General features: G+C 35.9%; 1 protein-coding gene across 1 annotated transcript in view; it reads right to left on the reverse strand.

Moving 5' to 3' along the window:
* Positions 1 to 1,009: 1,009 nt before the first annotated feature.
* LOC309883112 (transmembrane 9 superfamily member 2-like) overlaps positions 1,010 to 26,388 on the reverse strand; it is a 30,977-nt gene continuing 5,598 nt past the window's right edge. Inside the window, exons 6-17 of the mRNA XM_082770883.1 lie at positions 25,751 to 25,878; positions 23,225 to 23,336; positions 20,677 to 20,756; positions 19,675 to 19,783; positions 15,963 to 16,095; positions 14,324 to 14,443; positions 14,093 to 14,150; positions 11,872 to 12,031; positions 11,107 to 11,258; positions 10,432 to 10,543; positions 9,061 to 9,232; positions 1,010 to 1,621 (exon numbers count right to left, since the gene is read on the reverse strand). Of these exons, the coding sequence (XP_082627009.1) occupies positions 1,554 to 1,621; positions 9,061 to 9,232; positions 10,432 to 10,543; positions 11,107 to 11,258; positions 11,872 to 12,031; positions 14,093 to 14,150; positions 14,324 to 14,443; positions 15,963 to 16,095; positions 19,675 to 19,783; positions 20,677 to 20,756; positions 23,225 to 23,336; positions 25,751 to 25,878 (1,404 nt within the window). The 3' untranslated portion in view covers positions 1,010 to 1,553. The remainder of the gene's footprint in view (positions 1,622 to 9,060; positions 9,233 to 10,431; positions 10,544 to 11,106; positions 11,259 to 11,871; positions 12,032 to 14,092; positions 14,151 to 14,323; positions 14,444 to 15,962; positions 16,096 to 19,674; positions 19,784 to 20,676; positions 20,757 to 23,224; positions 23,337 to 25,750; positions 25,879 to 26,388) is intronic.

Here is a 26,388-nt window from a genome sequence, read left to right on the forward strand (position 1 = left end):
AAAGCTTTTATTTTTTTTTTTTCTTTTTTAAATGTCACAGGCACTGTTCTGCAGATGTAGCCAGGTACATCCACTCAGCCAGGTGATCTGTCCCACACATAAGTAACCTGGAAGGAACTACAAGAGGTGAAACTTGAAATCTTCATACCAAAGTTACAGCTTTGAAAGGATATTAAACACTAACTACAATTACCTGGTATTTATATGACTATGAAAAGATATGGAGTCATTTTGGGTCTTGTTAAATTGCTGGCTTAGACCTTGAAAAGCAGCTTCCAGCAATGAATGTTTCCATATGCCAGTTAATAAGCTTTGAGTATTTCACCCATTAATCTGAGTGAACATCCCCTTATTCATCTCCAGCAGGGCCAGTAACACAGCCATTTGAATTATGTCTGCAGTGACTTTCTGCTCAGCCTCAAGTGCAATTCAAGATGTTGGAGAGTCTCTTTAAAGCCTTGACATTCCTGAGAGAAGAATGCCTGCAATCTTGTAACTGAAGAAGCTATTAAAATATCCATATCATGTAATCCAGCATTTAAGCACAGCTCTGCAGAGTGGGAAGAAAAGGTTTCACCTTTAAGAATCATCAGTTCTCAAGCCCACTAGATTCACGGCTAAACCTTCTGACAAGTTGCAGAGTTTTCCTAGGATGAAGAACAATGAGATGCATGTTTCAAGCTGCTAAAAGAAGGGAAAGGGAATTTGCTCTAGTATAGAAAGCAAAGATTTGCTAAGCAAAAATGTTGTGGAGAGAAAGAAAGTGCACAGCTGAAGCACAGCAATTTCATAAGCCTCTGGCCATCCTAGAGACATAGACTCAAGTAGCATAGCAGTCCTGCTTGCAGAGACAATTTCCAGCCATAGAAGAAAAATAGTGCATGGATGTCATAGCCAAGCTACTTATAAGCAATATAAATTGGACGGCTATCAATGGGTTAAGCTAATGCGATCTGCGTTCAAATAGTGAAGGCCTAATTAACAAAAAAGGCAACAAGTCAGGTGGAGTTGTGCAGTTTTATTTGAACAAAAACCAGTGTCGATATTTTTAATAAAGTCTACGTTACACTAAGAGCATGTACAGTTGTAAGAAGATATCTAGTTGTACAGAAGGTATAGGATAATATGTACAATCATAGTTAAGTTAAAAATTCACATTTTACATAGATTTACTTGACAGTCCTGTGCTTTGATGGTATATAATTGGAAACCAAAAAAAAATTACAAAAAAAAAAATGCAAGAAAATTCAGCTGGAGGACTGGTATAACGCATTCATCTCTCAAATAAACTAGTTCACAGGGTTTTTATTTCTTCTAAATCAAATTTTGGATACAAGTTTTAGAATGATTAGAATTAACATGTTCAATGAACATACTGATGTAAACTTTTTTTTTCCAATGGTGCCATTTCCTTCCATTAAAAAAATGTATTTTAAGCTCTAGTCTGCTGTTCAGCTTTTACAAATTAGAATTACACAGTGTGTTTATCAATACATGGTAAAAAAAATATCAAACAGCAAGGGAGATATGTTCAAAAGACACTTTGAAGCTTTTCAGTCCACTTTCACAACACTGTAAATCTTACTTACAAACCAGAAGCAGGCAAAAAATCCAATAGTTCCTAAAATGAGAAAGTGAAAATGGTTAGTTTAATCCTCCAGTCTGTGTTGAGAAAAATTTAACAAGCATATCCCAGCAGGACAGAATATAACATTGTAATCCAGCTAACTATCCAAAATAACACTTGTTAAATTTAACAACACACGCACTCATCCCCAGGCTAAGTTATTTATTTAGATCAAAGATGACTTTTAGGACCAGGCTACTGGATGGACATTTAATGCACTGAAGGTGGTGCTACTATCACTACTACCGGGCACACAAGTGCCATTTAAGAAAATGATTTTTAGATACAAGCAAAGTCAACATTTACCTAAATCATTCAAATTATTTTATTTTTAAGGGCTACAGTATCTCATGGTCATCTATGACTTATGCTAGAAAACATGAGCTTCAGAAAAGTCACCTGGCCTGGTTTTCTGTTCATTGTGCTCTCCTGACACTCAACAGCAATGATCTAACTCTGTATATCCCGTTACTTCCTTTTGCTAAAACAACGCTCGGAGCACTACAGCAGTTGGGAGCAAGAATCAAACAAACTAGCAGTAGCAAGCTCAAACCAAAATGAACAATTTTTATGTAAAGTATATTCAAGCTGTGGATTTGCTTGCCACAAGTCACTACGGGTAATAAAAACATAGATGTTTCAGTCAACTGAACAAATTAATGAACAAAGAAATCCAAAGGCTATTAATTACAGAGACACCATTTCAAGTGCTAAAAATGCCTTTGAGCCACAGGTGATGGAAGGCTGAGAGAAAGTGTCACTAACATGCTTGCTCTGTTCTCACACCCCTCCCTTGGAGTACTGCTGTTAAGGTTCTTGGCTATAACCTTCCTCGATTTCTTACCAATCCATTTCTTTAGCCATCCAACCCAACAGGAGAAAAAAAAAAAAAACAAAAACAAAAAACAACACTCTGCAGGCACTTTGTACTTTGGTAACTCAAGCCATAGGACTTGACATGTGCCACAGAGTAAGATGACGAAGAGATATGACAACACTGAATGAGATTGGCTATACCAGTTTTCTGTTTTTAACCTGAAGAACAAGACTGTGTTTTTCATCCCACAGTAACTATTATGGGACAACCGCAAAGACATTGTCCAGCACATTTATTTATGAATTCCTTTAAAAACTTCCTATATAAGGAGACATTGACTCCCATACAATTAAGTCTTAAGCTACTTTGGGAAGTGACGCATTGTTTCTCATGCTTTTACCTATGTGTAAATTGCTATGCAGATACTAATATTTGCCAGTTAAAAAAAAAAGTCTGTTTCAGCTGAACTCATTTCTCAAAGACACAACTACACACCATCCGTGTGACAACACTTAATAGCTACACTACCGTCACTTTCAAGATGATGCATTCAGCTCCACCAATTTTATATTCCTCATTTTCTATTTCTACTGCCCACGTTTAACATCAGCTCCAACCTTTTTCACTATTTCATTGAGACTGGTGTACTAACTAGGAGGTTCATTATTAGGTATTTGTCTCTTCTGCATTCATTACACTTCCTACCTTTCAGATTCCATCTATGCATTTGGTAAGTGAGGAATCTGTCTTTGGATGCTTATTATCTATATGCCAATTCTTGTGTCCTTCGTGCTACCACGTATATTTGCAGTTAAAGGCTTTTTGACAGCCTACTATTACGTGCCACAGATTACCCTTTCCCTCTGAGTTTGCAGTTATCATCCTCTGAAACAGTAGGAGACAGCAGATTTACTGCTCTTGATAGGAGATCAGACACTAACCACAGAAGGAATTTAATTCCTTTGTAGGCCTGACATCGCGAAGTCTTTGCAGTTTATGGTCAATTCTCATTCCTTCCTACTGTGCCCAATACTCCAATATCAGCATTGTTACTCTAAGCCTTACTCTCATGTTTTCTTTTCCTAATAATGGTGGTCAGCATCTGCTTTCTAGTTGTATTTATAATATAGCCCACTTTGAGCCTTCTATGGCTTTGAAAGCAATGTTTCTTCCAAATGTTTAACAGATGACATACCTTAATATCTATCTGCTGTTCTACAACAGAATTGTAATATCACAAGAAAATGGTAGAACTTTAACACAAGAATGAGATTTACCAGTTTTCTGAACGTGTCATAATTTAATATGGGAACATACTCTAAATGCACAGCATTTTCCTCCAATCCCTGTCGTTCTGAATTTTTATGATACACCAGCTTTCTAAAACACATGGCTTCATTTATAGCAGAATCAGCAGACTTCACACTGTGAACAAGCATTTTATCTATAAACAGATTTTCACAGGTTTCAGTAACACTGATTTTCAACTTCCTTCTTAAAGAGGCCTGTTTAGCTAATCAAAGACCAAGTTCCCCCCACTTCATTTTTTTAAAAACTTTATCAGAAATTTTGCCAATGTATTGGAATTAGAGTAAGTCAGTGTTTTGTAACACAAGCAGTAAGTGGTAATGTTTGTCAGACACCAGATTTGACGCATGAACTTACAAGCTCAAGAGAGAAAGGCTAGACTCATCACCTAAAATAGAGCCTTATGTACTCATTACCTTCTTTGTCAGCGGAGTTTCCTTCTGTTATTACTTCCACAGTGCTTTAGTCCTACATCTATAATTAGGGCTTACCAGAACAGCAATTTCTTCTTCCCCAGAGACACAAATGTATCCTACAAATTTCAGGTGTGGATTGCTCTACAGACCATAAAGGTCAGTGCATGGGTGTGTTGATATTACACCATCAGTATTAATGGATAGAAACTGACATAAGGAAACGTTATTTATAAGGTTTCCTTGTATAGCTACTTTACCTAAAGCATAGCTTATGTTAGTGCAATGAAAAGCTTATTTATTTATTAAAGAATGTAAGCAGTACAGTGTCTGCTTCCACTGATATTCATTTTTTTTTCCGCCCACCTCAGACCTACAGGTGCCGGTGATTCCATGAACTTCTAAAGAGGTCCACAAATTTTGTCAGAAGGTTTCCAATTTTCTATAGAGCAGTACATATCCAAATTAGAAAGGGATATTCAAATGAGTAATGACTGGGGAAAAACAACTCTGACCTAGTTTGGTTTTATTAAAAAAAACAAACAAACAAACAAAAAAAACCCTCTAGCCAGAATGTTTCCTACATTTTAGACAGTTTCACAAATCTGCCATTTGTTACAAATTTTAGCACTTTATACAAAAGCTTCAACATACTGGACCTTTAGGACAGTGATGACTTGGGTAGCAGATTCTCAGATTCCTCTTTTGCTTTAACTAAAGTTAATTTTAATACAGATAAGCATACAACCAGTTTCCTACACCTGTCGCTCTACCCAGTAAAGTTGTCATTACTGGTTGCGCTACTTACAGTACAACTTAGCCATCCAAAGTAGCATGACTTGAAGTGTATTTTCTTGAAAAGCACTCAGCTCTTCAATCTTGAGCATTTTTGTAAGCACATCCTGTTCCTAAATAAAAATCATCCCTCTCAAATTATCAAATTATGCTTCTCTCATTAGAATACCAGGACTACCTAGATAAGCTGTAATCACCCGAGCATCTTGCTTACATATGTTTCTTTCAAACACATTCAAACTGAAATCAAAGTCTTGAGGCACTATCAACAAAGAGCATACCTCTTCAGCTTGCTGCTTCACTGACACACATCAATGAACGCAACAAAACCGAAAACAGATACATAAAGACATAAAGTCTTTTTTCCCTTAAAGCTGTTACATTCTAGCAGTAAGTACTTTCAAAAACAAAACAACACAAAAAAAAACCATCATTAGTTCAAAGAAGTAACCTCTAAAGTTATTCTATGATTGGTCTAAACTCCTTTCCATTGTAAGGTTTTCATAGCTTTAATATGCAAATCTATTAAATGTCACAGCACAAAGATACCAAGCCTGACACCAATTCCTCCACTGAGCCTGTAAAGTCTGTTTGTTTTAATTTAACATGATCAATTAATTTTGTGGGTAATGTCTACCTTAAACCAATCACAAGTACTCAGAAGCTTCAATTATATGAAAAGGCATTTGAAAACATACATTTAAGAACTCACTTTCGCAGAATAAGCCTTTATTTTTCCCTAAGTTGGTGACCTTCATATCTTAAGATTCTGCCTCTCTAAATAACCCCTACTAGTCTAGGAGGCTGATGCCATCCTAGTGCACTGCAGCCCACTGCACATGACTGCTCTTCCTAGGGAGGCACAGCTAAAAGTTCATTTTTGTGGGAGACAGTTAAATTCAAGTACCTAATTGTAAAGATGCCTTGAGTAGTTTCTCCATCCAGGAAGCAAAATATGTCCAATGCACCTGTTTATACTTACTAGGGAGACACTGACATCTCAGGTTGTTTTTTTTGAGTTTTTGGCCTCCAGTTCCTACAGTGTTGAATACTCTGGCCTGTAATATACACTATCTCTCAGCAACAGTTTTCTCATATGAGAAAGAAGATCAAAAGCTAGCAACTAACTGGTTAAAGGAAGGTTATTAGTAAACTAGTTTAGATTCAATGTTAAAAACAAGGATTATTCCACAGAATAATGCCAAAATACATTAAGCAGACTTTTCTGCTCTATTCATCTCTCCTAGCTTTATTGTTTAATGAAGAAAAAAGAATTCAAAGCACGAACAATTTGTAAGAAAGCAAATAGAAAAGCACTCTGCACTTGGCTGATACTTCTTATGTACCTTAAAAGCTCTCTGTATCATACTGGTTTCAATCATTGCACAGTGGTGGGTGCTTCAGAATCTCAGATTCTAAATACAATCTACCCAGAAGATCAAAACTCAATTTTGAAAATGGCATTAACCCACAAGTGAAAATGATGTTCAAAAATAGAGGTCACTAAAGCAACATGCTTTGACTACGATCAGCATTTTTGTCTCCTAGCATAAAATGCATGTAATCATGTAGCTATCCACATTTAACCATACTTATTCCTTCTTGAAATGTTAGCTGCACGTTGAAATAGAATTGTCTTGTTTGGGTGTGCATGCTTAGTCTTCACCAGATTATATTATTGTCATTGTTGCCATACAAGTATTCAGTTCCTATATAGTTACTCACTACAATCTTTTCTGTAACATTCACGGTAACATAACACACTGCTATGTAGGAGGTATTAACACTGCCCTTCATATTTCTGTCACAGCTGCTGAGACCTAGTATGCAACACAGAAAACCAGAATGCCTACTGCTAACTTAAGTGGAACAGGCCGACGTCCCATTTTGGGAACATACGTACAGGAAGAATGCTGTTACTACAAACAGTGTGCCAAGTTATGTTAGTAAACCATTTAACCTCCATAAACTTGTGAAGGACCCTTACTTTCCAAAGCAAGTGTTATTAAGGAATATTCTACAAAATAAAGCTGAAAACATTTAACTTTGAATCATTTATCAGCAGTAGCTTAAATTTCAGCCCAAACATCAACTATCAAACTAAATACTGGACAACAAATTATTACTGCGTTTTAAATTAGCAAAGATTTATTACACACTCTATACACCTTTCACCTTTCTAGTGACTAGCTATTCTACAACAACTTTTTTTTTAAGTGACCACATGAAAGCTTTCCTCATGAACTACAAATATAGCACAGCCACCAACATATTTAAAAATAAGTAAATAAATATAAGTGACAGCATCACGGCAGTAACGGCAGCACAGTTTATTATTTATTATTGTACTTTTGGGGCCTCACTGGTCTCCACATCAAGAACTCCAGGATCAGCACATCTGAAGCTTTTAATGCCATTTCAGCAGCTGCCATGACAGTTTCAATTATCATTTTATATATGAAAGGGATATTTTTAATTCTACCAATTTGCATCTTGTAAGTGAAATTGAAATTGGCAGAACAGCAGCTAACCTATGCTAAAACCCAGACACATTAACATATTGCCTTAGTTTAAAAGTAATTAAAACATTTCAGACTACAGGGTGGGTTTTTTTAATTTCTTTTTAATAAATATATTATATATATATTATAGAGGACATCTGGAGCTTGTCTGTTTTGCCAGGATTTAAGCAGGGTTTTAACTGGCAATATGCCAACTTCTGTGTTTGCCTCCTAATAATAAAGAATTAGAAGAATTAAGTCCTCCTTGTTTTCCTTTTTTTTTTTGTTTTTAAAGCTTCTTTTGACTTTCCTTAGAAGATAGTTCTAAATAACAAGCAACAATAAAGATCTAGGAATAGGTAACAGTTATTATTATTAAATTTAATTTCTAGAGAGTATTTGTTTTCTTCAGCATTTTAATATGAATAGTGCTATCTTTTTTGTACATACTCAACTAGTGTTAGAGACAGAAAGATGAAGGAGGTCCTTCTCACTGCTGAACTTACAAAGTATGATGCTAAGGCTTCTTTCATTACTTATTTTAGCCATTCTTTTCTAAATTGCATCAAGGGAGTTAAGTGACACATTCCATGAAGAAAACAGAAAGTATTTATGGCAGGCTTTGATAATCAGGTAGATGTTAAGAAGTAACAATGTGAACCATTGTACCATCCACAACGAGATCCTTTTCTTTTGGAACAAATTTCAGGAATGAACATAAGGCTGGTTTTATAAACAACTCATTATCATTATACATGAACTAGCATTTCTTCTAGTTTTATCACTGCAGCACTTTCCCAAGTCAAGTAGAGTAATACATAACTTGATGTGTTAAAACTACATACAGAACAGCAGCAGCAAAGAACACCAATATAGAACACTCCTGGCTATTAGAAGCTTCAAAGAGCTTCTAATTTCACATGGTAAAACTGGCATGGCTTTCCCATCAAATCAACCACAAAACTATATTTTGAGCCACATGACTATGAATATTGGAATAATTATGTAAAAGGCACTTAGTCTGCATGAGTACCATCAGGAACAGAAACTAGATTACTAAAATGGAAAGCTGTATTTCAAAGAGGTTCCTCCAGTTAAGGTGTTTTCATGCCATTAAGAAGGGGTGCCACAATTCAACAGGTACACAATTCACCTACTGCTAACAGTACTAGAGCTCACTATTGTTGTCCAGTACCATTCTGCTTCATCTACTAATAGTGAAAGATGAAAATACCTTTTATCCTCCATATACTGAGTACAATCTTTAACTACAGAAATAGAACCAATTATGAAATCCAAAATTAAGTTAAATACCCCTGATATCAAAGTGAACAAGAAAGGCTCTTTGAAAATACAATGGTTTGAACTCGCTGCTAATATAATATGCAATAAAAAGAAAATTGCACTATAAAAGTAATTTCAAGTTAAACAAAAAGCCTCTGAGAATATCTCATTGTGGTTTCACAAACCATAAAAGTAATACTGACCAAGGAGTCATAAATTGTATTTAATGTTTCAGACTGGAACAAGAAATGTTAGGTGAAATTTAGACAAATAATGAAACCCCTGCATTCATTTTACATTGAACGCTATACTCACCCGTGAAAAGGAAAAAAATCAAGACCATGATCATTGTGTAACCAAAGTATAAAATGGTGCTAGCAGTTCCTGTTATTTGGAGTTTAGAGAAGAAGTAATGAACTGCATAGATAAAGAGATAAACAGCTGTAAAGCTGCTTGTCAAAAACGATCGCCACCACCAGTGATAATCCTGAAAGAAACAAACCATTAAGTTGGATAAATCACATAGAAAACAAAAAATAATCTGTTTTTTAAAAGATAGCATTGTTTCATGAAACAAGTTTTGAAGAATCAAAGGTATCTCCAAAAAAAAAACCAACATAGTACATAACTAGTTTTTTTTCCCTCAAAGTCTGCTGTACTGTTTCCACCATTAACATTAAATTATTCTAGGATCAAGGCTGTTTATTTGTGCTTATCTACTGCAGATGGGTGCAGAAAATAAAGGTCCAGTCTACACTGTCTTAAGTAAATGTAGGTTTTCCTGCCATATCTGTACCAATATTACTTATCAGCTACATGTATGCAAAGGGACTTTTTGCTCCAATGGATTAATCTTAAAGTTGTTAGTGCTCATTCTCAGATTGGCAACTTTACAAATAGTAACATATCACCATTAAAAAAAAAAGTAGCACAGGTGCTCTAGTATGCAGTTTAATTGCAAGCACAATAGACACTAACTGCGAGGAACAGATATTAAAGACCGAAGTTCTCCCTACTTACAATGCATACAAATGTTATGGATGCTGAGAGTTTTTGTAAGTCTGCCCTGGTCAGCACACAAAACCTTTAACCAACTGGATGCTGAAACTGTATCATAATGGCATTATGCAGTGCTTGACAGGACAAACCTTAGGTTTTGCCTTCTCCCAAACATTAACGGAAAGATACCTTTTAATTATATAAATTTCATTGCTGAAAAAAAGTCTAATAAAACCTGAAGTACATGCAAATCTCATAAGTCAACTTGAAAATTTTCTCCCCTTTGCACACCCATTGCTTTCTACCACTAAGATAAAACCACCATCAAATAAAGCCTGAAGTCTTGTATGACAAGTTCGCATAGCAGTCTTCCTCCTCAGCCTACTTATGAACAGAAACAGTATGACCAGAAGGTTAGTGCTGATGTCCATGTACTTTCAGAAACACCTGCACCATTAAAGGAGGCAGGCAGTTTATAATGGTAGTTGTAGTACCACTGGAAAAACTACAATAAGTTTTTGAAGCAGGAGGTGCATTTCAGAGAAGTGGCCAGGATAGGCACGTCAAGGGCTGACAATACAAGCCATTTACAATGTCCAGCACACCACGGTATATGTGAACACCTCAATTCTACTTCTAACGTATTCTAGCTAAAAATGATATCTACATCAGAACTGTACTTTTTACCTCTGCACAGAGATGGAAGTAGCACAGCAAAACTGTAGCCTCAGAACACGTAATTAGAAGAATTATAAAGACTAGGAACAGGAAACCAAACATGTAGTACATTTGATGAGACCTAAAATAAATAAATAAATAAATAAATAAATAAATAGGAGCATCATTTTCAGCTGAAGTTCTGAGTTAACTTACAGTGTTACATGGCCATATAATAAGCTAATAAAAACAGATAAAAAATCATCACACCCATACAGACAGGAAAAAAATTTCAGAAGGGGTGGAGTCCTTGTTTTACAGAAGATGGAATCCCAAGATATTGATCTGATTTAAGAGCTAAAACTGCTAGATAATATTAGTTTCATAGATTACATTATAGTTATACAATAGCTTAAGCTCTGCCTAAGCACTGCAGCAAGAAACTGTATGTGCTGTTCAGAGCTGAAAAGATAAAACAAGACAACTGGGACTCTAATTTTATGCTTCATGGGTGTCAATAAGAACTATTTTTTTAATATATAATTTCTAAGCATAGGAAAAAAATATGCAGATTCTGGAAATTCCAAAAAAGTCTGCATGACAAATTTGTTATTCCTCATACTAACTGGCTTAGAATGTTCAAACCCAATTCTCGCTATCAAACCAGTGTAACTAGAGCAGTAATAACAACAAAGCAATACTCACCAAATGCTATTCAGAATGAAAAAGAGTTGAATGAAAATACAGCCAAAGGGCAAGATGCCACCCATTATGATACCAGGCAATGGTTTTGTGAAAAAGGACTGTTCCGGAATTTGGCGAGGAATCTGGTTTGTACGAACTGGGTGTTCAATAGGCTTTGAATGAAATTAACATGATTAAAAGATAAATTGTTACATCATAAATAAGATTACTTTTCCCTAGTATTAAGTATCTAAAGATTTTATAAACTTAACTTTCAATTCTTTTCATCCATAAGCTATCACAAGTTACCAAACTGAAAAAAAAAAAAACAAACTACAAACCTGGTATCTATCATTAGGAAAAATACACACACTTTAAACACTCTAGCTATTGGTCATTAAGCAAGTTAGAACACAGAGGAAAGAACTCTGCTGTCTTTAATTGAAAATAAAAGAAAATAAAACTTAGTTGCCTGGCATTATCTCAAACTACTGAAATACAAATTGAAGTTACTTCAAAACTGAAAAGGGTGAAGTGCTACTAAAGTAGAAGAAACAAGTGCTTAAGACCTCTACAAGAGCACTATCAAATTCTGATTCCAGTAGTCAGAAAAGAAGTTTGGTGCAGCTTTCTTATGAGCACATATACAGTTTCAAATCATGAGAAACTGAAACATCATTTCAGTCACAGGGCTGTATTTCAGTCAAACCAGTTCTTGTATTAGGGATTCAATGGCTCAGCTGCAGAAGACGAGTGTATTTCAAAAATGTATTCAAAGAGCCCTACCTTCTCCTTGAAGCCAAAATATGCACCAATAAAGGTTAGTGGGACTGAAATTCCAAACCACATGGCTAGGATAGCAACCAAAGTACCAAAAGGGATGGCAGCGGAGGATCCTTTTACCCACAGGATGAGATTCATAATGAAGAAATCAGCAAAGACAATTCTGAAAACAAAAACAACAGATAATATAAAAAAAACACTCAGGAAATAATAAATATCAGTTAGTATTAAAACCAAGCCAGCTAAAGGCCTGCATAAGAAAAATGTTGCTTCTTGCAGTCTTTCATTCTCTAACAGTCCTATTTACTTTCAGCAATAGTGCAGTTGATATAAAAATGCTTGTAACATCCAATGCCTCTAGTGCAGGTATCTATGGTAAAGCCACTAACTAAAGATAGTACACATAAAACAACAAAGTAACAGAAAGATTCCATTATAAAATCTATGCTAAAAGACTAGTTAAAAAATAAAAATAAAAAAATCTCAAATCCGAATCAACTTTCCTAATATTGCCAGTCTTTAACTCCTTTACACAGGTCCTTTCTAATCAGTAAATTCTCTCTGAAAAAAAAAAAAAAAAAACATACTCAGTGATAGAAAAATCTCGTAATTAGGAGGCCACGGCAGTCTCACAACAAACATACACCACACTACAACATTGCAGAAGGATGGAATGTTATGGGGAAGATCTCTCAAGAGCTGTTTTATTAACACCTTATGAAGTTACACAGTTCAGTAGCTCACACTTTGGGAGAAGTTAAATAAATATGTCATCAGTTATGGCATATCTACAGACCTATTCTTTCCTCCCACACAGAGTGCATACACCTCATTTTCTAAACAACTTAGAAAAACAATTCCAAGATGAATGATGAAGATTTCAAACATCCCATTCTGAAAGTAATACAAAACATTCTAACGTTCTACAAGGGAAACCCATTTAAAAGCCTGACTGAATTCCCACTGTCCTGTGTTCTGAATCTTCTGAATTCACGAAGATTCAGCCTCAGAAAGGGCCACAGCAAAATGCATCATCCTCTGTGTTTTGTTAACAAAGGGTTCCCAAGGCAGAATTTATACTACCCTTAAGCAAGCATACACACTCCACTCTATTTAATTAAGAAACAAAGGGGAAGGAGGGTGTGACTAGATTAATAGGCAGGCAGAAGAAGCCTTACACTTGCCAAAACCGTTTGGGGGAATAGACATATTAAATAAGCACATTCAAAGTTACCTACGGTGTATGCATCTTGTTGAATAAAAAATAAATCCATTTTATAATCTGCCCACGCTTTTCATGCAGACCCCACTTACCCCCTCCAAAGTTAGAAAAAAAACCAACAACCTGCATATATGAAAACCCATCAGTCTACTGAGACTCTAAGTGCCTTAGGTTGTTTATGATGTTATGCAAATTCACTGAACTAGCATAGCATAATCAAGACATCTGTTCCTATTTTACCATCCCCAATCATTTTACTTCCTCTGTGAAACTTAATTTATTTGGGAGTTTAAATGATCACAACAATATTTCTTCCACCGATAAATAGTTTCTTCTCTCTCAAGATAATATCTAAATGACAGCAGGGAGACTGAAGCACATTTTGTTTAGAAATAAGATCTCATAGAAATACTACACTCAGTTGTTATCGAACACATTACATTTCATTTGATGAAGGTCTATGTTAGTTGAAATCAACTTATCCTTTTTTTTTTTTTTGGCAGAAATACCTTAAAAAATTTATAACCTTTTCCTTAACCTTTGCCAAGGGCATTTGTCAAAGGATAACTTCATGTAGCCAAAGTTGAAACCACGAAATACAGAAGACTTGCAGAAGAAATTAGTTTCTATTCCCTTTCTTCACTGACCTAATTCTCACAAAAGGTCTTGAGAGCTACGAGAAAAGGAAAGGTAGGAGAACTGTCACTCTTCCCAAGCACAACAGCATTGGCCATAGTGTTATACACAACCACAGCAATCTCAGAAACTGGACATTACCTACATTTATATAAAGGCTTACAACGTTAGAGAATCTCTGCATTATTCTCACCTGGAAGCATATTAAACTTCTCCAAATTCTTAGATCTGTTTTGGATTAAGATCAACTGCTTATTAAAACAGAGTTACACTGCCGAAGTTAACTTCCTAAGCAACATTTTTCAACTGGTCACTCAAAAGAATTCTAAGGTAAGAGGAATTTTAAGACCAAGGGGAAGCACTTACCCAGGACAAAGCAGAGCTGTAAGCAAAACGTTTGTCTTCCACTTCTCGCCTCTAAATGCTGAAGGGAAGAAGGAAAAACAATTTCAAGGTGTAGACTTTTTCCAACTGTTTTACAGCAGGGCAGCACAAAGCAGGTTTATTGTCTGAGACATGAGCTCCAGTTGGAAGTATTAAGCTCAGCAATTCTGAGTTTAACCTGCTGTGCCACATTAAACAAATGCTTCTACTTACTCTTGTACATTCTAGCAGACACATAACCAGCCGGAGTTCCTAGTAAGACCCACAGTACAACTGCACAGGTCATCAAAGCACCACGGTTGGCAGGAGAAAGAAAACCAAGGCAAGCTAGGACTAAAGATACAAAGAGATTTAGATATTCGTTGAAACATCAGATTCTCCTGTAACACATATCAGAGTACAGGCTTACCCCCTTCCACCACCAGGTATTCAGATGGAGACTACATGTATAAGTTCTCTTATACAGTATGAGAGTACATATGACAGTACCTCTACCATCAATGTTTCCTTCATAACAAAGCATTATTTCCAGGTCAACCTTTACAGGAAGAGTCTCATAGCCAGCAGACTAAAAAGCAACACCCCTCCCCAGAGACAAGCAATGAACTTGAACCACAATGCAGCTTGAAGAAGCCTGTTTCCAACATCCTACGTTTCTGCTGTAAACACGTATGGCCACTACTCACACGTGGTAAGTAATTAGAGAAGTTTGGTATGCACCATAAAGCAGATGTGAGAACAGTAGGTCTGAACATGCCGAAAAATTGGACAGAGCTAAGGGTTGTGGTTTGTTTGCCTTTTAAGATAGAAATAAACATGGAGATGAAAGACTAAGTCAGTTGCTTGAAATACCATGAAAGCACTCAGCCACCACGATGGACAACACTTATCTCAAGAACGCATTACCTTGAAAATAGGCCTGTCTATAAAAACAAACAAACAAAAAAAGTTGTCTGAGTCCAAAGTAATTATAGAGGCCTGCACAGCGAGATACTCAAAAAAGGAGTTTTAGTGATCTCAGGCAGAAAGTTTTGTTTGTAGCAGAAAGAAAAATTTCTTTCTATGCACTCTGGTTGGGCAGAAAACTACCGCGGTTAAGTAAGTTAAAAAGAGCTATAATCAATAATGAAGAACAAACCCACAAAGAAAATAATGTGAAGTTTATATTAATCTTACAGCATCATTTAATGAATAGAAAAAAGAAGAGCTGTTCTGTGGTAGCACTGAAAGACCATGATGTCTAGAAAAATCCAAAAAAAAATGAAAGAAAAAAGAATGGTAATATGCTTTATAGATAACATAATAAAACACTGACTTGTGACAGGTACCAAAGTCAAGTACATGTCTAGTTATTTATTGCAGACTGTCATTATCTCAATGTTATGTCAGTATTATTTCATCGGCATGCATTCTAGCTCTTATTTCTGCATGGCTGCAGGCTGTTGTGTCAAACGTATTAGATAGAAAGTGTTCTGAGAACATTAAAGCTTTGATTATACGTCTTTGAACTTGCATAACTGGATCCTTAGATAATTTACACCATGACAAACTGTGTTTTTTTTGTTGTTGTTGTTTTGTTTTTAAGGAAGCTTGTAACAGGGAAGATTCAATACTGCAATCATGAAGAATCTGAACTGGTTCAGGTACCACAACATTTTAAACAGGATCATTTCCAATAACATTACTGAAGCTATCTAAATTACTGTTATGAAACAGCAGTGATATTTTATTTTATTAAAGGAAGGACTTCACTTCCAAAAGAAGGCTTCTAATATTTGTGTAAAAACATTGTATCTTTCTTACACTATTGCACTACAAACACATCACCTTAGTAAACTAAAAAGTTACTTACATAAAGTAATAAATGTCATAATGAAAATCTGTGTTCCTTGGCCCAAGAAGACAGACAGTAACATTCCCTTCCTTGGAGGTCTAAACACATCTCCATGAACCAGCTTCCAGCCAAATTCCTCTTGGGCATCTTCCTGTACAAAATCAACAATGTCTTTAGCAAAAATACATAACACAGTAGTGAATTAACAGAAACAAGAAGTGAAATACATATTTAGAGTTTGATTAACCTCCAGCTTAGTTCTAGAGACAGACTAATTGCATCTGATTCATCACTCATTGATTTTTATAACCCCCTAATGGTTCAGTGAAAGAAAAAGGCAGGATTTATCAAGAAAATCCTCATCTCAGAGCAAGAAAAAACAAAGTGCAATTAGCCAAACCATGTAACATCATTGTAAATTTAAACCAAACCAAAACATTTCATTTAATTTAACTTGGATTATAGCATTTCAATGTAGTTCAAGCTAAGCTTTTTTTCTTTTTTTTCCTCTTCCAAAGCATATCAGTCTCAATGACAATACTGAAAAGGATTAAGTGGTCTGTTCCCTGTACTCCAGAAGAAAGTCTGCTCCCTAGACTCACTAGGGGCAAGTACAAACATTCTTTGTCCCACTGACAGAAGTGAATGGATGGATGGCATGGGGGGAGGGAGGAATCCTTAGTCCATTGGTACTAAGGAACCACTGCTGAAGAATACAGCTTTTCAATGAAGTTGCTAAAAACAAATACCTCCCCCTCACAGAAAACAAAACCTAAACACACAACTGCAAGCAAACAACCACTCAAGAAGACTACTCTCTCCCTCATACAGTTAAAAGCTCCAGGTTTCATTCAACCCAAGCGAATTGCATATAGTTCACTGGAGTGTTTAAACACCAAAATCACGGCACACAAGAAACGGTGCAACAAAGAATACAGACCAAACCGGTGAATGACACAAAGCATCTTATCTTTGTCTTCCTTATGCTGATACTTCTGCCTGCATTTGTTAGCTAGAAATTACTCTCAGAAGTCTGGTATATTAAAAACTGAGAAATGTTTCTTAAACACAAGATAACACTAATTGTAACTATGCCCATAAAGAAAGGGATACCAGGTATCTCAGTATAATTCCAACACATCAGTACTCTTCCAGTAAAGGTTTGTTTAGTTAAAGAAGAATGAAAACCACACTTTCTTTTAAGTCACCATAATTAGTTGAAGTTCAGAAGATAAGAAAGTAAAGGCAGAAGGAAGATTTTTCTCAGGTAACTGCAAGGAATGAAAGAATGTAAAAGGTTACCATCTGAAGCTAAATTTTATCTGTTTTCAAAATGGTGAACACTAAGCATAAACACTTAATACTTTAGTTCCTGACAAAATGAGGAAAATGTTGTGCAAGTTTGGAATGCACGGCCCATACATTTCTCTCCCTTCAAGTGTTCCAGTGAACCACCAGCATTCCCTAAGTGAGATTACTAATCTCATTCACTGCATCTTCCTCAGACTGGACCCTCTTTTGCACCATTATTTCACACCTTTTTAAAATCAGCTCCTTGAACTACAACAGATCTTTAAGTCTCTTACACTGGCTAGAATACAAAAAAGTGGATTTTTGAAAGTTGGACCTATCCCTGCTGTTATCCGTAAAAACTAATCAAACTTTTAAAAGTCTCACTCTTTATCACATTAAGAATGACCAACTAATAAAAAGACAACACAGTATAAGATATCGAACATGATTTAATTGAGAGATCAAACAGGAGCTTCATAAAAAGGAGCAGTTAAAGAACATGGAAAAATTCTTCCACTTTAATTACTGTCTGCATTTGCATTAACAAAAGACATTAAATATCAAAAACACAGAAGAATAAAAGTACTTTCAGATGTTTTAGTTTCAATATTAAACATTTTTGTGCATTTAAAGTATTTTTTTTTTATCCAGATAGACAGCAACGACAGTGCAAATTCAAACCTTTATAGTATCTGACATTACTTCTCATCTTTGGCTTGCAAATACCACTTCTACCGATTAGAAAGAGTAAATTTTCATTCAGTCTTTCACTCTCAGTCAACTGGTCAAGTCTTTTTTTTTTTCCCCCTCACCATCAGTTACATTCTCTTCCAGGGTAGCAAGCCACCATAGAGACTTGCCCCTTTCCCATTCTGAAGGGGTAAATATTTCAAAAGAACTTGTAACGGATTCAGGCAGTCAGCAACAAGCTTTGGTCACACAAACCAGGTTCAGTTTGATACAGGGATTGCAAGGATAATTGTATTAGCAAAATAAACAGTTGCATAAGCCAAGTAGTTCTAACACAGCTAGAGACTACTTGAAAATGTACTGAAGTCATGCTGCACACAAAATACAATACTGTGATCTCCTCAGTAGAGAGGGAGTATATGATTCCATCACACTTTCTAGCCACTGACAGAAGGCAATATATATTTGTATTAGTCTACATTAATCAGAATCTCTCCTGTCACATTTAGCAAGAAAATACAATAAAATCACATTAATTTTACTCCATTATTAGCCCTTAGTTTAATTTTTATTTATTTATTTTGCTATAACTGTCAGTTACTTTTAAAGGATTTCGCTTACCTTACAAAGGTGCATAGTATGATATTTCTTATGAGAGTTTGCTTTCTGGACAAGCTACCTGACAAACTACTACTACCCTGGAACTGGAAAAGTTACAACAAAGGAGCTTCTTATTGCAGCTTCAGATAGACACAATACCTGTCTGCAGTAGTTCTTAAGCCTGATCTGTCATCAAGAGGGGAAAACTCGGCTATCAATAAAAATATCTGCTCTTCACAAGTTTGGCTGTTTTAACTTTTAAACACACTTCTAGAAAGAAAACATGCCAAATGGATAGCAAAATCTTTGTTTCTGTGCTGCACGTATACCTACAACAATTACAGCACAGCTCCTGTGTTAAATCTGTGTAACATGACTACAAACAGGGCTGCACTAACAAGGAATCTTCTGTATAATCCCAGGTTGCCAGTCATAGACTCACGGACTAGCTGAGGTTGAAATGGATTTCTGAAAGTTATCCTGTCCAACCCCCATACTCAAGTTGGGCTACCTAGAGCAGGTTACCCAGAACCATGTCCAGATTGCACTGGTATCTCCAGTGATGCAGATTCCATAAAGATCATTACTGGCTGCTTAGATCAGTGACATGTTTACCCTCTGTACATCCTGACTGACTCCATAATGCAGTCATAGGACTCAGAGCAATTGATACCTCCTGATGGTGAACCACTGACAGAACACTTTCCTTCAGCTTTTCAATGTCTACAGTGTATCCTGTGGCTGTTGGTATGCTGTGAAAATCTATGTTAAAAATAAAATAAAAACACCAGCTTTCCTTTGTTAAGACTTTGGAACAAAGGGACTTATGTTTTAAAAATGAGTTTCTTCACTAGCAAAAGAAAAAATCTGTGAATCACTCCACATACTTCCTAAAGCTGAAGTCTGTCCTTGCATATTAAAAGTTATTAAAACGACTCCCAAGAAGTATGACTGTCATATCTGCCCATTTATTCCTTCCGTTAGGAGAGATGAAATAGCAATAAAGCTATTTTTAACTGCCAGATAAATTATCATGTTTCAAATTCTAGATAGTTATACATCTCTTCATATTGTATACACTATTTGAGAGATATCCCCATTGCCAGAAAACATGCATACATATACAAAAGCTGTAAATCTTACTCACAGAAGAGTCAATCTGGTTGTATCTTGCAATATCTTTATGAAGGGTCCTCAGAATGATCATAGCCACCATGCCAGATAAGAAGAGAACAATTACGAGGGAATTCATTATACTGTAGGTAAAGAAAAAAAAAAGTCAGGCTTTCAGTCTGCTTATTCAGGTTTCAGGACATGCACTCCAATTCAAAACCACATGTACAGATCAAGTCAATAGGAATAGCCTCAGATACTCAGATATTAGACAAGACATTCCGTCAGACCTTTTAGTACTTTCTCATACAGAGAAGATACACCTTTTTAAGTTGTGTACCTTTATGACTTCTTAGGAGATAGAAGCAAGAATACTATTTATGTTGTTAATTCTCAAGACAGTTACATATTGCATTTCTTCATCTTCCTTTTTATATGACTCCAAAAGTATTTTCCTAGTGAAACAGCTACAGCTCTCAAAGCTGATTTTACATGTATGAACCCATCAAACCTACATCATGCCAGTTAGTATTTTCTGGATACATATTTAATCTGATCAGCCTTTTCAAACACTTAATATTGCACATTATAATTTCAACATAAATCATATACTTACTTGATATATTTTACTCATAAAAGCAGCCCTTTTTTTTTTGTTTGCAGCTGCTCTGTACAAAACATGCAGTGCACATATGTACCTCTTACTTCACAAATGGAAAAAGTCAGTAACAATAGCAACATTGCAGAGCAGCAACTTCTCAGAAGTTTTACAAAATGGAAATGAAGTAAGACCATAGAGGTTGCCTTCCTTTTGGACACTAATGTTGCATTCCTTTGGTGAAATGCAATACTTCGGTTGCTCCCAAGAGATGCAAGACTGATAAGTCACTCCACATATGAAAACAAGAAAGTTTACTTGCCTGAAGACTAACAGGCTTTGTTTTACCACAGCAGAAGTTATGTATCTCTAGAAGCACAAATAAGAAACCTTTGTGCTCCCCAGCAAGGTTATTCACTGCATAAATACAAGTCATACCTAAACCACTGGATGTTTGTGTGTGGCATGGACTCCAAAATGTAATCCCATCTGGAAGCCCACTTAATATTATTCTTTTCCTATAAAGAAATTAAATAGCAATTAATAGAGACAAATACAAGTTTGTTGCAGAGAAGAAATAAGCACACACAATCTCTTCCAGAAACCTTCCATTCAGCATTAATATCTAAGCTTGGTATCAGACCTGGATGTTAGACCTCCCTTGTGCATTAATAATTCTTTTCATCTCCTGAGCCTTTCAAAGAATATTTCATTTATTGAAATCTCCTATTCGTGCCTTCTACCTTCAAGTGGGGCTTCACTAAGCCTCATCTTCCCATGATTTGCTATGTAGCTGCCTGCAACTCCCAAATACAATCATGCCATTGCTACAAGATATTCCCAGCATAGCACATGACATGAATCTTCAACTTTGTTCAACACACCTTATGAGCATGTTTCTAGTTTCCCCTGGATTTTTCCCTTTCTCATCATCTTTAATGTGTTTAGCACAAACGTTCTTGCTCCCTGCCATAATGGTATATGACACAGACTATTTTCCACTCCTGGCAACATACCCACTGACAACTTTGATTTCTGTTTTCCCTTTGAAGGATATAAGAACAAATCTTTCAGCAAGTTTCCTCTTCAAAAGAGACTTCCATCCTCTCCTACCTCCTCCTCTAGATGCTTCATGTTAAAGTGGTACAAGCGATAATTTCTTCTGACCTCCAAGCCTTATCCTCCACCAGCTAGTCTCATGGAAGGTACATTTGCTGTCCTGCTACTAAACTCTGTCTCCTGACTGGTGTGAAGTTCATACGAATTTCTTAGCCTCTTTACCAGATGATAAAACTGTACAGTTAATTATCAAAATTTAGACTATACTGGCAATGACCTAGGATTTAAGTTTCAAGTGGTGTTCTGGATCAAAAAAAAAAAGTTACAATGAATTGCACCAATACAGCTAAGTGGCTGAAATTGCCACAAGTTACTCTTTACTAGCACAATCTGTAGCTGATCAGTAGCAAAAGGATAATTTGGACAGATGTTCCAGAAGGGTGGTTTTAAAGTTTGTTATTTGAGTATCAAACTGCTCGTGTGCTTACACTTCTGTACACTTGTGTATTAAACATGTGAGACACAATTGTAACCTTTCACACACACAAAGCTGAATACTTGTCCTTTTATAATGAATTAGAACAGACACCAAAGTTTTCTCATCAGAAATCAGCTCTCATATCAAAAAGGGCAATAAATGCATTTTACCTGTTTATGTATTCAAGATTACTGAAACTAATGTTCTCCTCTTTTAAAATAGTTTTCACAGATGAATACTACCCTTTTAATTTATTTTGAAACTATTGATAATGCCTGATATATTTTATTTTTTCTTTCATTCCAAATCAAAGCTAATGGATAAAATAGAAAAGTCAATTTTGAAGTGCCTTGAGTGCCATCTGCTGGAAGCATCTGAACCAACAGCTGTTAAAACTTGAATGCTCTATTCCCAAGAAAAAGAGAGTAAATAGCCCAAACACCTAACACATTGCATCTATAACAGGACAAAGTGCACATTGCAAGTCTACACTGCAATTCATCATCAAAATTTAAACAAAAATGTTAATAGACAGGAGGTTCAATCACGTAGTAAAATCAGAGAGTCTCAAAGGAAAAGTAACAGCATATAGAGCCTTGCACCTCAAGATCTCTGGTTCAAATCAAATTCCATTTGGTACAACAAAAGCTGTTACCACATGATGGCGACTTGACTGCCTATGCAAAATAAGCCGGTGGTCTCAAGCCAAATCCTTTTAGATCAGTGTCTTACATCAGAAGAATAACCATGCCTTCAGGACAGACTGGAAGTGAGGCACAAAGGTTTGCAATAGTTCAAACCACGTTATTCTCACCCCCACAGGAGGCTCACTTTCCATGCTATGGTAAAGACACAGTAGCAAGAAAGTCAGATTTCCTCCTAAGTTGTAGCAGGCTGAATAAAGCATAATACTCTAAAAGACAAATGGCCCACTATCCCAAAAGAAAAAAAAAAAAGTGCTACCAAATGAAAGCATGGCACCATCAGACAAAAAAACTCTGAAAAATGCAGTATAACTCAAGGAACAGAACTCTTTATTACTAACAGAAAGTCATTAGATTGAATAAAACAGGGCAAAACTGAAGTCTATATTTTTTCCGTTTGTTTTCTAATACCAAGAGATCTGGTTCTCAATAAGACAGCAAAGATTGCAGTTACAAATAAAATTTGAGGATATTTGACCCACAGAGTCCTGAATGATGGTAATGATGACGGGTGGATGAAGGCAAAAGGTCTCTACATATTCCAAGTGTTCCTTGTAACTACAGCAATGCAATTGTCAATTGCAACTACAGCAATGGAAACATCATAGTTTTGGGGAAAAATGCTTCACAAGATCATCCTTATGGAGTTTACACTGCTTTAGCCCAGTTACGGCTCTTTGCAAATTATCCGTTTTTTCTGGGTTTGTACTTTTGGGGAGTTACATATAACAGATTCAATACTTACTTCAAATGTCACTGAGTAAGTATAGATCAAATTCAGTTTGTTGTTGAATTCTCCAGGAATCTCCATAGGTGGACCTTCACAGCTTAAGTTGTTTTCATCTGTATGTTTGTAACTAAGGAAAAAAAAATAGTTAAATAAAATAAAATTACACCTAATCAACAGCAGGAATTCTCACAATTTCTTTTTAAGGGTAATCAGAATGGGTTTTTATTGGAAAAACAAACAAACAAACAAACAGGAAGAGCTCTGCATATAATTTTGAATCAGCTATTCAACTTCCTTGAGAACTTGTTTTTCCGTGCTTCTACCACTAAAGGTCAAAGATCTTCAAAGATACCTCTATTATCTCTTATGTTTGTAGTTACAGATAATATGAAAGAAATACATGTACATAATTAGGCATCATTATTCATAATTTCTGTGACAACTTTAGTGTTCAGCTCTGCTGTAACTCTATTTCTCACCAGCACTTGCAGTGAGTTAAAATCTCCCTAGAAAGCATCCCAGGGATTTGGAACACTATCTTCAGTTAATATATGTTCAGACTTTTGGGCACTTGAGAACATTACAGGTACGCTCAGGATTGCCAGGTATGTGAGAGACAAGAAATTAAGATCTCCAAAACTATGGGAGATATAGTTTTGCCCAACCCACTTTTTTTTTTTTTTTGCCACATCAGAACAGCATCCTAGTCCTAAACTAATATGCTGCTTGATTAACTGGGCTATGAAACCTGAAGATCTTTACCTGGTAAGAAGGTAAGTTTTAACATGAAATACGCCTTTCTCTGCCATCATACCTCTCCTCCACATTTTAAACAAGACCACGTTATTGATGAGGGACTTAACATCAATATATGCTTGTCAACAAGGAAGATGGAGACTTTATCAGTCTCCCACAGATTCTTATTTTCCCTCAAGTGTCATTAGGGGAAGGTTGTATATTTTATTTTTAGTGGATTTGTGAGTGCCTTTTATTTATTTTTAAACGCTGGGGCAACAGAAGTGACTGTGTAAAGCTTTTCATTTTCCATTCCTATACAAGCAGTCCAATGTCACCTCTCTTCAGTCTTTAATACTCAGAAAAATATAGAACAACTCCAAACAACATTCTACAGTTCAAAAGCATAAACCCTTCTCTGTTGCACCTTACTACAGCTACAGAAGCACAAAATCAAAGAAACCTTAAAGTTTGGTTGAATTTTCTCCTGTGAATCTTCTCTAACACTGGAAAATAGCTTCCCTCTCACATCCTCTCAATCAAGATGTAGTTACCCAGCTTAGCTACACAATTATTCCTTATATGCATTATTACATGACAACAACTGAGTCAAGCTACAAGATAATAAAACTTTCATGAACAGTCTAGGGTGCTCCAGCCTCAAATACTCCCCACTGGGAGAGGCTAAAGGTTGAAGCAAAGCACCAAGCAAAACATCAGGTCAGAGAATGACAAAATCAAGGTTATGTGCAACCTAACAGTGCCCCCTTGTGGTCTGCATTACAATCAAGTTCTCTTACTTTTGAACCATTCAGGATGCAACCAATAAAGCATTAAACAAAAATGGAGAAGGTTGGTAGAATCTTCTTGCCACCATCTGGGAGCAGAGGTAAATGGAAGGAATAAACATGCATAGCAAGTATAACTCACTAAAATTACACCATGCCATGGCAACAGAAAGAAAAAAAAAACTACACCCAAATCTCCACACAAATCGTATACATCTGTTTAATTTGAGAAGTTGTAGTCACGTAATTTAAGAACGTACTTAATCCCTATAGAAAAGGGGAAGACTGAACTGCAGTTCTCAAATACATATAAGTATTAACTATGCATGAGCAAACTGGCAATAGGCCAAAGTAATCACTTCAGTCCAACCTCTGAATTCTTGCATCTCCTTTCTTGGTCAACCTACTAGTGCAGAAACCAAAAAGCTACTTATAAGAAGATAAGTCAGTCTTCTCAGATATTATGTTGTTTTGAATGGCAGTATTAACTTGATATTTCACTTGAACCTCAGTATTCAAACTAACGCAGGAAAAAGTATATCTGTACAAATATAGTATGTATATATAAAGTATATCTGTACCTTTGTACAGAGCACATTTGGGGTGCAGTGCAGCAAAAGTAAGAGAGATGACAAGGGAAACTTTAACTCAATTAATGGATGCTTCTTATGTATCTAAAACATATTTTAGAAAGGAAAGATATGCACAACTATATGCAAATCAATATAAACATGAGAATGCTTCTATTGTTTGTGTCAGGTTATAAGACTTCACAAAAGCAGTTTTTCCAATCAGGATGGACTTCGGGAAACATCTGAAAAGCAAAGTTATATGACATTTACAGCCATGGAACTGCTCTTTACAAACAGTTCCAGCTGTGAACCAGTATACTGAAAACTTTACCAGAGTTCAAAATAACTGGTTCCTCAGAACTTAGTAACACCAAACATCATTTCAAAGTTTGCAACTACTGATAGATTCCTCAGTACCAGAATTTGCTGCTCTAATGCAGAATTACCTTTGTGGTCTCAGTCGTGCCATCACCAGTCTTGCACCAGGCCAGTTTTCATCCTTCCCACTGTGGTACATGATTGTTATGTCAACGTGGTTGAAGAGGTAGAAAGTGTTCTTCTTGTTAAACTCTGACTAAAAAAATATCATCAAGAGCTTAAGAAACTTCCAGCAGGAGAGGGCGCAATGCAGTCATGAATTTTAGAATAAGACTACTGTCCAATAAAGGAGCAGGAAAAAACATTTTTCTACATGCTTGTATAAAATATATACACATTTTCTTAAACAGTACATTGTAGCATGTTATCTAAATAATACCCACATCATAGTTAAAGCATCACGTGTTTCTATTAAGATATAAAAGCGTATGACACTATTTTTGCACAAAGCTGCCAAAACAAGTTCAAAGATCTTATTCAAGCTGCCAGTAATTCAGATTTGCCACTGCTTCCCGCCCGACATACAGCCTACCTGGTAGACACTCCAGCTACTGAAGCTGACAAAATAGGTTCTGCTTCAAAAGAGTACCTTTCACTTTCAGTAGCTATTCTGCTTTGTCATCCATATCCTTCCAGAACTTGGAACTGAAGAACTATATAAAGTTCATATTCAAAAAAAAAAAATCACAGTAGATACCTGAGTCAA

Source organism: Aythya marila (genome assembly GCF_965140915.1).
Source record: "Aythya marila genome assembly, chromosome: 13".
Taxonomy (NCBI): Eukaryota; Metazoa; Chordata; class Aves; order Anseriformes; family Anatidae; genus Aythya; species Aythya marila.